Here is a 12,275-nt window from a genome sequence, read left to right as displayed (position 1 = left end):
AAACCCATTTGTAGCTTGCAGTTTATTGATTTAATTTTTTTTGCACGTGGAAGTTTTTTAGAACATCACAAGCTGTTTGCATATTTCAATACTGTTGTAATGGTTTTAATGGATGATTATTGTTTTAGAGAGAATTTTGTGTGTGGTCAGCTGATTAAAAAACAGCTGTATAAAGAACAGGCTGTTAATTGGTGTATTTGCCTTTACTGAGATCTCATTTCAGGTCTGCTGGTACACTGACATCTTATTTGTGCATTGGCTTTATAGTGGTTCTCATTTGGTAGAGAGTTGAGCACAGAAGGACTGAAAAACTAAAGTGTTACAGCTCTTACTTGCTAGCCCTGCTGGTTATCTCATCCTCGACAGGCCTATAATTTAGAGAAACTCAGGGCACTACCTCATTTTAACTATGTACTTGAGACAGTCATCTAAATTTGCTACTGTATGAGTTCTTAATGAAGGTCTAACATAACCTACTAGTTTACAGTGGCTGCAGTATAGCTTGTGATGAATCAGGAAATCAAGAGAGTCCATAACAAAGAGAACTGTTGAAGTAGGTTTTAGAGGCAACAATTGATTTTTTTCTTCATCAATGGTAACAGAGGAAAGGGGAATCATTCATGAATGTGTCTTTATACATATGACTGAGACTGGATTTGTTGAAATATGAATATACACACACCCTTCAGCCTCTCTCCAGATACATATTAGTTCGTGTGTCTGTATGTATGGGTTTATGCCTCAATATGTATGTGTTTATATATGCATGTATACTCTTCCTTAAATGCTGAAGAGAGAGTGCTCTAAACCTCAAAGATATTGTAATGGTCATTTAGTGTGTTAATTTTTTTATTCCATAACTATACGTTGCTTGTGATGTTTTCACATATTGTAAGACCTGATGAAATTTTTGTTATTTTCACACCGTGTAGAGCATTGGTAAAGGGCAGAAGACCAACACGGTATTGAGCTTTCTTTTATTTGTTTAGGGGAATACAAAATGAATTTTTTTACCATTTTTTAAAGAATTATTAGTACTGATATACTGATATTATCCATAATCTTTCAAAGTACAATGCCTGATGGTTTGGTGCTGGACGTTCTTTAATGTTGAATTTTAACTAGTTTAATCTTTATATCTGTTTGACTGAATATTGAAATATGAGTCATTGAAATATGAATCATGTTCCCATCAATGTACATTTAGTATATATTTTCTGGACATTTTCTTACAGGCTACCATTTGAAGAGTACTAAGTGCTTAATTTAAATTGATGATAAAATATACTTAAAAATAAACAAATACTTTCCATAGTTAGCACGGCATGTGTTTTCTAGTAACAGTGACAGGAAGACTGTGGAAAAAGTTTGTTTATTTGATAGAAAAGAAATCTGGTAATTGTAATGAAGAGGGGGTAAAAGTTCTCTGTAAGTACTTGTAGCACTTCAAATAGAGTAGGTTATTTTTTTCTCACACTCATGCAGAATACCTGAGAAAACATCTGTTGTTTCTTTTTATTAAATATGACTATTGGTTCTCAGGTACCAATGTAAGTGTTTAAAACAAGAAGCATAGACTTGCAACTACTTCATATACATACCTTTGTGAAAGGAATTTAACAGTAAATGTAGATTCTCTTTTTGCTATGTTTTTTTTACACTTTATTTATCATTACAGGAAGCAAGAGGTAGTTCAAACATCAGTGTGGCTCCAGCTTAGAAATTCAGCCTGACCAGAGTTCTATCCCCGACTTTTTGGCATTGCAAGCTGAACCTGACACATCCTACAGTGTTATGCAAAACAGAGACAGTTCTCTGTCTTCAATCTGTTTCTTCAGCCTGGATGTCACATCCAATCCCAGAAGAACAATGGAAAATGGATTTTCAGATTCTTAGTATCAATAATCTTCTAGAAGGGAAAAATTATATTAATGTAAAATGATGAAATTAAAGTGTAAATTTTTTGCTATCTTTGAATTGTAGTTCAGTGTTTGTATTTTTTGACATTAATTTTATGGTTTTATGAAAATGTGCATTTGTATATTCACATTTCTGCACTTGTCAGTTTTGCATACTGAAGCAGTTATTTCTTTAAACTTTTATTTATTGCAGTTGTTCATTTTTTATGTAGTATATTTTTAAATGTTAAAGAATGACACATTTTGGGTAATTTTCCTCAGACTTAAAAAAAAATCAATAAGCCATTTTAGTCTCTATCTATCAAAGTTGTTTCATACTTGTCTATTTTAAAGCAGGACTGCAATACTTTAATAGGATTGAGAGAGCTATTTGAAATGTATGCCAATGATTCCTGTCATTTCATGGCAGCCCTGCCATGGTTCACTGAGCCCCCTCTTTTCTCTTGTCAGCTCAACTGAAGACAAGCATTTAGTTGCAAACTTTAAGCAGGTTGTGCAAAACAGAAATGATGTGACTGCTTCTCTTCCTGCACAATAATGTCACTGCTGGTCAATGTGAGAAGGTCAGGTTGCTCCTTGTAAAGCTACATGATACCACTTGCCTATTTGAACAAGTTAAGTTAACCACTGAATCTGGTCCCTGCAGGCGCTGAAAACTCACCCTTTTATCAAGTCTGCATTTCATAAGAAAGAAGAACAATTGTGGAGGGAGGATTTCTGATGATATGTTTATATACTTTATAAGGACAGTTCCCAAACCAGTGTTGCAGTTAATGTATTTGGTTTAAACTGAAAGACTAAAAAGTAATGGCTGTCTTGACCTTCAAATAGACTCCTTTTTTGTTGTTGTTGGTAGGACCCAAGAGTGACGCCCATCTTTGATGCTGACAGAATTTAAAGCAAGGCCATTGCCCTGCATTTTCTGCCTTGTAGCACACAAAAGTAAAATTGTATGTCAGGCCGAGATGTCGGGGAGCTGACAAGATGCCCCAGTGACATTTCAGCTGGAAAGAGCAAGTGTCTTGCAACCAAGTGGTCAAATATCAAATAATAGGTCAAGCAGGAAGGAGCTGAGTTCTAACCACAAAGAGGTTTCTGGTAACTTACTTGACAAGCTTTTGGGTGCTTTGTGGCTTGACAAAGTGATGTTCTGTTGGGTATCGCTAGACAGACTGTTCTTTATCGCCTTCAGAAGATCAGACATTGACATTGATTAAACTCTTTAACCCTTAAAGGTTAAATCCTAGCATTTTCATCATTGTGAATGAAAAGCAAAAGAAATTTTTTAATACACCATTTGTTTTCATATTAATCACAGAACTCCCTAGTGCTATTAACTTTTGATGTGCTATGTAGTTTTTGACAAAAAAATTGAATGCAAAATCTGTATAATAGATTGTTTCCCAGTATGGGCCAGTGATACATTACAAAAATAATATTATGCATTATGGAATTTGTAATTTCTTCTAGTACGTCAAATGTAGGATTTGATTTTAAAGCTTCATGACTACTACTTTCCATCCATTCCATTTTGGATGGAAAAGAGTATTTGCATAAATGATGTATCATTTAAAATTAACAAATATTCCAACTACCTTTATTTTCAGGTACTCTAGAATCATAGAATATCCTGAGTTGGAAGACACCCACAATGACCATCAAGTCCAAATCCTAGCCCTGCACAGGTCAATCCCAGGAGTCACACCATGTGCCTGAGAGCACTGTCCAAACGCTTTTTGAACTCTGTCATGCTGGTGCTGGGATTGCTTCCCAGGGGAACCTGTTCAAGTTCCCAATCACCCTCTGGGTGAAAATCCTTTCCTTCATATCCAACCTAAACCTCTCCTGACACAACTTCAGGCCATTCCCTCAGGTCATGTCACTGGTCACCACAGAGCAGAGATCGGTGCCTGCTCCTTGTCTTTCCCTCTTGAGGAAGTTAGAGACTACAATGAGGTCTCCTTTCAGTCTTCTCTTCTCCAGGCTGAACAAACCAAGCCACTCCTAACACACCTTTAAATTTTCAACAGCAGACCTTTTATATAAGGTAGCTTCAAATTTTCAGGTATTGTCTGTTGTGCAGTCCGTTGCTCACAGCCTTGATGTGCATGTGTGTGTATAATAATACAGAGCCATGAAACGCCAAATAATAAATCCTGAAGGACTCCTACATGTAAGAGTCAGCTGACAGAGGAAGAACATTCCTTTTCTATATGTATTTAGTCTTGAATACTAAAGAAGTTTTGGTTTTTGTATGTGTCTTGGCTCCACTCTTTCAGGACAGTGACTGTTCTTAAAGGCATCACAAGTACTGTATTCTGCTTTTCCAAATTTAATGTCAAAGATCTATAATATTAATATGAAGAATGAAAGAATATATCTCCCTCATTATTTTCCTCTCTACTGTGTATAGATGCATTTAAGCACTTTTTAAAGTATATTCTCATGGTACTCTATAGTTTGAGAAAAAAGTGCCTGTTTTTTGCTATGTGGTCTCAAATTGCTGAAGATTTGCAGTTTACTTGTCCCTTTCCCATCATTGCTAGTCTATGTGGCATGTAGAGACAGAAAAAGGATTTATTTCTGAAATCTGTATCTTACTGAGAGTAGGAGCATCTCCTCCAGTTAGTCCAGTTACAGCTCCAAGCATGGGTTTTTGTGATTTCACAGAGACTATAATAATGGTAAACTGAGTGTAGTTAATAGGAATGATCTAAAAAGCTATCATTTCTCACAAGAACTAGTTTGTAAGTTTCATTGAAGGAGAATATCTACCCCATTCACTCTAATTGAAATACTGACTAACTGTGAGTTACATGCTATTTTTTAGAAGCTATCCACTAGGAAGGCACTTTGAAATATCTTGTATTTGGCTGTCACATGTCCAATTTGTAATCAAATATCTTTCTTACATTGTGAAGAAGCTGAGAGTAGTAAACTGGATTATCTAGTGTGATACTCCTGAGTTGCTTTCCCTTGCATTTGATAGAGTGAAATTTGAGTTAAATTCTACATAAGTAGAAGATCCCTGTTAGTAGTTTACAAATGTACTTTGTAGCTTATCAAAGCATATTTTTCCCTATCTTTTGGGGACACATAAAAGTCATGCTTGTGTAGAATATGGCAAGACAGTACAGTAACAGTAGCTCTCAAAAGAGCATCATGTTTTATACCATTTACTCTGCCTTGCTTTGAAAATTACAGAGCTTGAGACCTTGATCCGTACTTTCGAAGTTTTTCATTTTTAGAGCCTGGCATTTGAAGAGGACTAGTTCCACTTATGGAACTAGTGTAATCTCAGCTTCATCTCAGCACTCCTCCGGAAGAACAACTAGGTTCCTTAGAAGAAAGATCATATTTAGTGGGGCTAAAATACTCTCTATTGTTTTTGAAGGTTGTGCAACAAATGACTGGCTTTCTGGTCAGTCTCAAAATTACTATTTATTTATTTACCCACCAAACAACATATCTGAAAGGAGACTGTGTAATATATTTTTTCCCCTGCAGTAGGTTTTATAGCTGTTAGTACAAGTTGTGTTTGTGCCTGTGTGCACACATATGTATATCTTTCTCAGAAAAGATTTTGGTTATTGGACTGACTGTATTATCACTCCACATACTGTACGCTGTACTCCACATACTGTAATTCCTACTACACTAGTAGTACAGAGAGGTTTTTGGCTCCTGTCTCCCACAACTATTTGCAAATTCAGCAGAATTCACTGCCTTTCAAATTAGACATTTATGGGAGTATCCTCCATTATAAAAGAGCTTGAATGCCTTTGCAAAATTAAACGGAGGGAGCTGAGGTGTGAGGTAATGAAGATCATCTATTCTAGCACCCTTGCTTAGAATACAGTCAGCTACAACAGGTTGCTGAACATTGCCTTTTGTCCTGTTGCTAGGCACTACAGAGGATAGTACGGCTCCATATTCTTTACAGGTATTTACACAAGTTGGTAAGATCTCCCTCAGCCTTCTCTTCTACATGCTAAAAAAATCACAGCTCCCCTCAGCCTTTTCTCTTATGAAAAGAGATTATGTTTCAGTCATTTTGTTAGTCATCTTTTTGGTCCTTCACTCCCTCGTGCTAGGGAGCTCTGGACTGGAGCCATTACTCCAGATACAGAGTCACCAATTCTGGATAGAGGGGAAAGATTGCCTCCCTTGACTTGCTGGCACCTTTCTTCCTGATGCAGCCCAAAGAGGCCTGTTGGCCTGCTTTGCTGCCAGGGCACATTTTTGCCTCATGGTAAACAGGAAGACCAAGAACCTCCAGGTACTTTTCTGCCAAACTGCTCCCCAGACAGCTGGTCTCTAGTCAGTCTCCGGTCCCTGTCCTCTCCTGGTGGCAGAGGTAGTTCTCCCCAGGCAGAGCAACCTTCTCTTTACTTGAATGTCACCAGGTTCTTATCAGCCCTTCCCCAGTCTGTCAAAAGTCCCTCTGCAAATCTTTCTGATTTGTCAACTACTTCTCCCTTAGTATCAACTTAGTATCAACTACTTAGTATCATCTGCAAACTTGCAGATTTTACACTGGGTCCCATCATCCAGGCCATTAACAATGTTAAGTCCTTGTATTGACCCCTGGGGTACACCAATAGTGACTGGCCTCCAGGTGGACTTTGTGCCACTGATCACCATCCTTTGAGCTCACCAGTTCAGGCAGTTTTGCAGCTGACCTATTGTCCATGTATCTAGTCCATAATTCCTTACTCAACAAATGGGACATTTTATTTTATAAAGGGCTCTCCAAGTTTCCAAACACTGCTAAAGCCCTGGATTAAGTAAAAGGCAATATTTTATATAACCTCTTTGTCAATTAGGTCAGTCTGATCATTTAATCACTTATAAGAGCGTCTGATCATTCTGCTGTCATTCTGTACTTGAAAGATTTTCCAATGCTTTAAATTTAAGATAAATTCACATGTGCTATAACTAAGCTCCTGAAAAATATTTAAACTCTCTTCTGATATACAAAATTGCTTTAGTAGCATTTTTCTCCTGATGTTTTTTGTAGTTCTTTGATTATTCTCCAGTGAATAAACCCCAAAAAGCCCCTGGCAACTACAGAGTTTGGATGAAATCTATATGTGAAGAGCACCTCTCCTACTGCTGGTGATGGAACACCAAGCTTACTCAGCATTTCTCTCTCCATTCTGTTGTTGCTTGGCCTTGAAATCCAAACAAAGGAATCTATTAGGACATTATTTCCTATCTTTTAATCTTGCCCAGTAATTTCCTACTAGATTTTGTCTAACTTCACTTCACTTTTGCCTTTGTAATCTGATCATTTTTGGACAATCATTTTGCATCATACTCTCTGTATGGCCTAAAAATGTACCTCAGTATTTACTCAGAAAATGTTTAAGTGTCTTCATTCCTCTTTGCTGAGTATTCAGCTAAACCAGTGGAACGTACAGTGATTTTTGCATAAATTATTTAACATCTTTATGTACAAAGTTTAAACTGGAAAAATTACATTTTCTGATAAGTACTCTGACTCTACTATGACTTCAGTTTTACAGATTTAGACGTGACTTTCAATTAGGTCTCTGCAAATTGTCCTTCAATGGGAGATGGAAGGTGACATGCTCTTTGTCATGCTAACATGGATCTGATCGCTGTCAGGGGGAGCATCATGTACGAATTTTGGGCAATTTATATAATTTTATGTATTGCAGTTCAGTGCTTTACAAATCAGCCATTCAGCAATGCATATGAAACTGAGTCTTTGTCTGCTATTCTGGTGTCCAGTGACTGATGAATAAAATTGAACAAGGACAAAGCAAAATATGAGGAAGTGTCTGAAAACTAAATTGTTTCCAAGGAATGCTCAGCAGGAGGTAGGGAGATCCACTGAATAATTTTTCTTCAGTTCTTTATTTACCACCTCTACTATACCATGTTTCCTGTCTCTTTATAAGCTAATAGTACTAATAATTATTTGTGATACCAGATTGCCTTCTCATGTCTCTGCTGGGCCCAGTTAAAGCTTCATAAGTGGCTGGACTTCTTTTTGACTAATTCCATGAAAGTCAGTAATTAAAAAATAGAAAACGTTAGATTTAAAGATTTTAAGCACAAGTATTTTTACCATTATTGTACAAGTATCCTTTCTTTTTCTTGGTAAACAATTTTTTTAATCTTCCACCGCATGACAGTAACAAGGAGATTGTTCAAAAATAAAGCAATACTAATTATGCTTAAATAATTACATTTCATTTTGTGTGATATACAGCTAACCCACACAGCAGCCCCACTAGCTGTTGATTTGTAGATATCTGAATAGTTTAGTCCACACTAATGGTGTGGTCCTAAAAGTTGTGGAAACAAGCATCATAGATGCTGTACTTGTGAGCAATGTAGTTAAGAAAGGCATGTACCTTCTACATGTTACAGGAAAAACTCTTAGGCTTAAAAATCTGGCACATGTGCATAGCAAAATAAGTGGGGGCAACTTTTGTGTGAATCAGGAGAGAGTTTCAGTAACTATCAGTGTATGCTGTGATGACTTGCCATCAGAATTTCATACATAAAGTCCTTAAATGCATGGGATTCTCCTGGCACATATGGGGAGGAACCCAAAGCTACACTCCATCCTGTGACATTCATATATATAGCATTTGAGATTTTTGCTGACTAAAGACCTTTTGAAAATAATTTTTAAACCTTTTTCCACAAGGTATTTATCAAAACAAAAGCAAGAGAATTAAATATTAAATCCTTTCCTATCTCAACGCCATGTGAAGGTTAATAAAATTTGTTCCCATAAACAATAGCAAGGGAGAAATCTTATTTGTAATGTTTGCAGTAGTAGATAAATCCCAGTTTCAGGCTTCATTCTCAATTGGCTTACTGAAACAAATTTATGTCAGACATTTGGGGTGGGAAGCTGTATATATTAAGGCACTGACCTTAACAAAAGTCATGCAGCTAAAATCCTGCACTGTTCTCTTAAAATGTCAGGGGTTAATGTTATTTAAATGCAGTATTTGGTGGTTTAATTGAGTCATGCTTCGTTGTCTTTTACTGCACATTAATGCCAATGAAACACTGATTGTTGACAGAAAGTTCTCTTCAGCAAAGTATACACTGACATATCATACTGCTATAGAAAAAACAGTGTGCAAGACAGAACAGTCATACTCTGCTGGAATAGGAACCCTGTTCTGTCTAAATGGTGGCAATATCCATTATACACTGACAGGAAATGTGAACTAGGCTTGCTTTTGCTTTGTATGTGTTTTGTTTTGCTTTGTATATGTTTTTAGACTGCCTCTTGAGAGAACTGGTGAGACTTAATTATCGAGTCTTTAGACAAATAAATTAATTTCAAGGGGTTTTTTTTTGTTGAGTATGTCACACAAGTTAGTAAATGTACCTTGAAAAATACAAACCAAACTCCTGAAGAGAGTTTTGTTATCGAAGTCCTTTCTGACAGCTTTTGTAATCTGGCCTTAGGACACACCAATGGCTTTTCATCTTGACTTTGTCTTAGTTTGGAAAAAGTAAGTTCATGCTATTTCTCTGAATACTTCTCAGTGTTAACTCTTCCTGCCAGCTTAAAAAGAGGTAATAGATGCTGGCTTGGCAATTGAGATATAGAAAATCGTGTAAATTGTGAACTCAAAAGCTTTTGAAGAGGAATACAGGTAGGAACAAACGTCAGTGACTTTACAAGAGCTTGTGTTTGCACTGGATAGGATATATTAGGTTGTGTGCTTTTGCACGATGGAATAACAATTCCAAAGTAACTGTCATCATATAGACAGCTGCTTTATACTTCCTTATTTTGCCTGGAGAAGTTTGCATGCTGTTTGTCTAGTCCTGTAGGACTTTGTTACATTTTTGGACCCTGAGCTTTCCAGGATTTTTCTCATGACTGCAGGGTGGTTTCTGGAAGTCATTAGCATTCTGTCTTGGAAATTAGTTTTCAAATGCTCATGAGTTACAGCTTTTAGAATTTTTTTTCCAAGCCAGTGTCATTTTCCAAGCTGATATCCGCCAGCCTGGTTGAAGCTTGCAACTGCAAATGGACCTAACTTGTGTAAAACTTTCGATGCATTTGGGGAACTTCCTGGTCCTTTTACTAGCCTATTAGGTGGCATTGGTACATCATACTTGGCCTTCTAAGGGAATAAAAAAGCGTTTGAATCTCGTGTGAATAGTAAATCACAAGGAATGATTTTGTGGAAAGTCATATTAGTCAGCTTTTTAGTAACAGCATTTAAGCATATTTATGGACCTGCCTTAATGTGTTTAGCTAAATATACTTAGTTTTCTCCTCACGTCTAAGATATTATGAAAGTGTCTGGAAGCAGATTAACTGCTTCTGAGAATGACTGGTGACATTGCAGATATGTGTCTTCTTCCAAGATCTGCACTGGGTCTGGTTGTACTGGTTGTATACTATGAAGAGCTGTTATAGTTCAGCAGGCAAGACCAATAGAGTTCTGACCTGTGGGGACCTAATTCTCTGTACCACTGGCTCAAGGGCAAAAAGTAGATCTTTCTAGCTTCCAGAAACTCACAGCTATGCTGAGCAACACAGACCTGTGAAGCCATAAGGAGACTTGTGTAAACCTCCTGGAGTTCAAAGTCTAATTATCCATGCAATTCATTTGTATATGAACATCTGAGTTGGTGTCGGCTTTTATAACGCGTTAATGCTATATTTTACTTAATGTATTTTTAGCATTTTGTTGTGTATGTGCACATACTGTGTGCCTTTACCCTTAACTACTTATTTTTCCCAGAAGCACTTGTAGCAGTCAGAACCAGCTGTTGCCTGGCCCCCATCAAGACATAATGTGTTAAATTACTATTTAAAAAAATAAAGGAAACTCAAAAATTAACAGCAAAATGTGATGAATTTATTGTTTGGCATTGTAAATAAAGCCCTTCTTAAAGGACTGAGCCAAATATACTCAGGTAAACTACAATGCAGAGCTTTTGCCAAAAAGCTCCAAGAAGAAGGTAAGTAAAACTTACCAATTAGAAAAATTGTCTTAATATTTTCCTAATGGATCCTGTAATTTAGGAAAATAGTTTATAACAGGAGAGAATATCTAGAGCAGCTTTAATTGTGAAGGATCAGAAAGAAAAGAAAACCAGTGGATCTCTGATTAGGTTCAGAGGACATCTATAGTCTTGTTCAGGCTCTGATTATTTTTAAAGAAGAGGCTCCTGTGTTTTATCAGTAAATTAGGATTTGGACACCAAATGCTGCTGTGGCTACCTATAAGACAAAGAGAAAAAAATACTTTATCTTTCATGTCAACTGCTACATGTAAAACCAAAACAAACCAACAAAAAAATCCCAAACAATGACGACAATCAAACAAAAAAGAAACAAACAAACAAAACCCCTCCCAGTTTACCCTTTGAGATGGAATCCCTTTGACCAGGAGTTCGACTGTAATTTCTCATTGACTAAATTTCTACCAATTTTACTCCAGTACCATAAAAAAATGTTTTCATTCTCAGATGAAAAAATGCTATCGATCTGCAACATCTGTTCATTGTTGTATCTACTGTATGAATGTCCTGCAGCCTGTAAATATATCTTAATTTACTGAAAATGCAAATTTCCTCCAGTGTGAAACACCTTTTCAGCTGTCATACATAGAAAGTTTTCATTAGGTATTTTTGGAATACTTGTTTGTGTTGCACTGTTGTGACTGTATGAGTGGCTGAGCACTGCATAGGGAATGGTAGGGAAATCAATGACTGTTACCACTGAGATATTGGATTTGCTAGAATTTCAAACAAATTGCTTAAAACCTAGCAGAAGACAGCCTGATTGAACTGACTCTGGAGTAATAGTAAATTTAAAAGGAAGTGATAAAGAGGATCTTGTATGAATGGCTCAGGCTTGTTTTTCTGTTAGCTAAACTTAGCCCCTGTTGCTTTTCTACTTAGGAAAAACTTAATATCTTTGTTAATGGATATAGTGTCCATTTGCCTACCTTGGTCCCCTGTGATCACAGGTTCTAACTAGACTGACTACAAAAGGATGAAGATTCACAAGCCATATAATGCCACTCTCTGCAAAGGAAATCTACATTGCTTCCCCTGTAAGAATTGGGTAGTTTTACAGTAGGTTGAGGAGAAGCATATCATTCTTCTTATTTCAGCAAAAATGTTTCTATCTCACGTACACACACAGCTTGACTTCTGAAAGGGTACAGATTAAACAGTTGGGGTTATTTGAAAAGTGTCTGAAGTTCTCTTCCTAGCCATAAAGAATTGCACTATAAAGATTTATAATTCGAAAGGGAGGAGTTTCCTCTTTTCTGCTGCTGCACAAAAAGACTTGGTTTCTTTTAATAACTGAAATGGTTTCTACCTCTG

The 12,275-nt window shown here is 36.7% G+C and overlaps 1 protein-coding gene across 3 annotated transcripts in view; it reads left to right on the top strand.

Moving 5' to 3' along the window:
• CCDC171 (coiled-coil domain containing 171) overlaps positions 1-1,982 on the top strand; it is a 156,706-nt gene extending 154,724 nt beyond the window's left edge. For 2 of the 3 annotated variants that reach the window (XM_014873186.2, XM_014873104.2), the window contains exon 25: positions 1,679-1,982. In XM_014873186.2, coding sequence (XP_014728672.1) covers positions 1,679-1,692 — 14 coding nt within the window. In that variant the 3' untranslated portion in view covers positions 1,693-1,982. The remainder of the gene's footprint in view (positions 1-1,678) is intronic. The other variant, XM_088155897.1, reaches the window with a different exon arrangement.
• Positions 1,983-12,275: the final 10,293 nt, after the last annotated feature.

Source organism: Sturnus vulgaris, chromosome Z, assembly GCF_052056855.1.
Source record: "Sturnus vulgaris isolate bStuVul1 chromosome Z, bStuVul1.hap1, whole genome shotgun sequence".
In the NCBI taxonomy this organism is placed as follows: domain Eukaryota; kingdom Metazoa; phylum Chordata; class Aves; order Passeriformes; family Sturnidae; genus Sturnus; species Sturnus vulgaris.
This window is presented reverse-complemented; position numbering and strand designations above follow the sequence as displayed.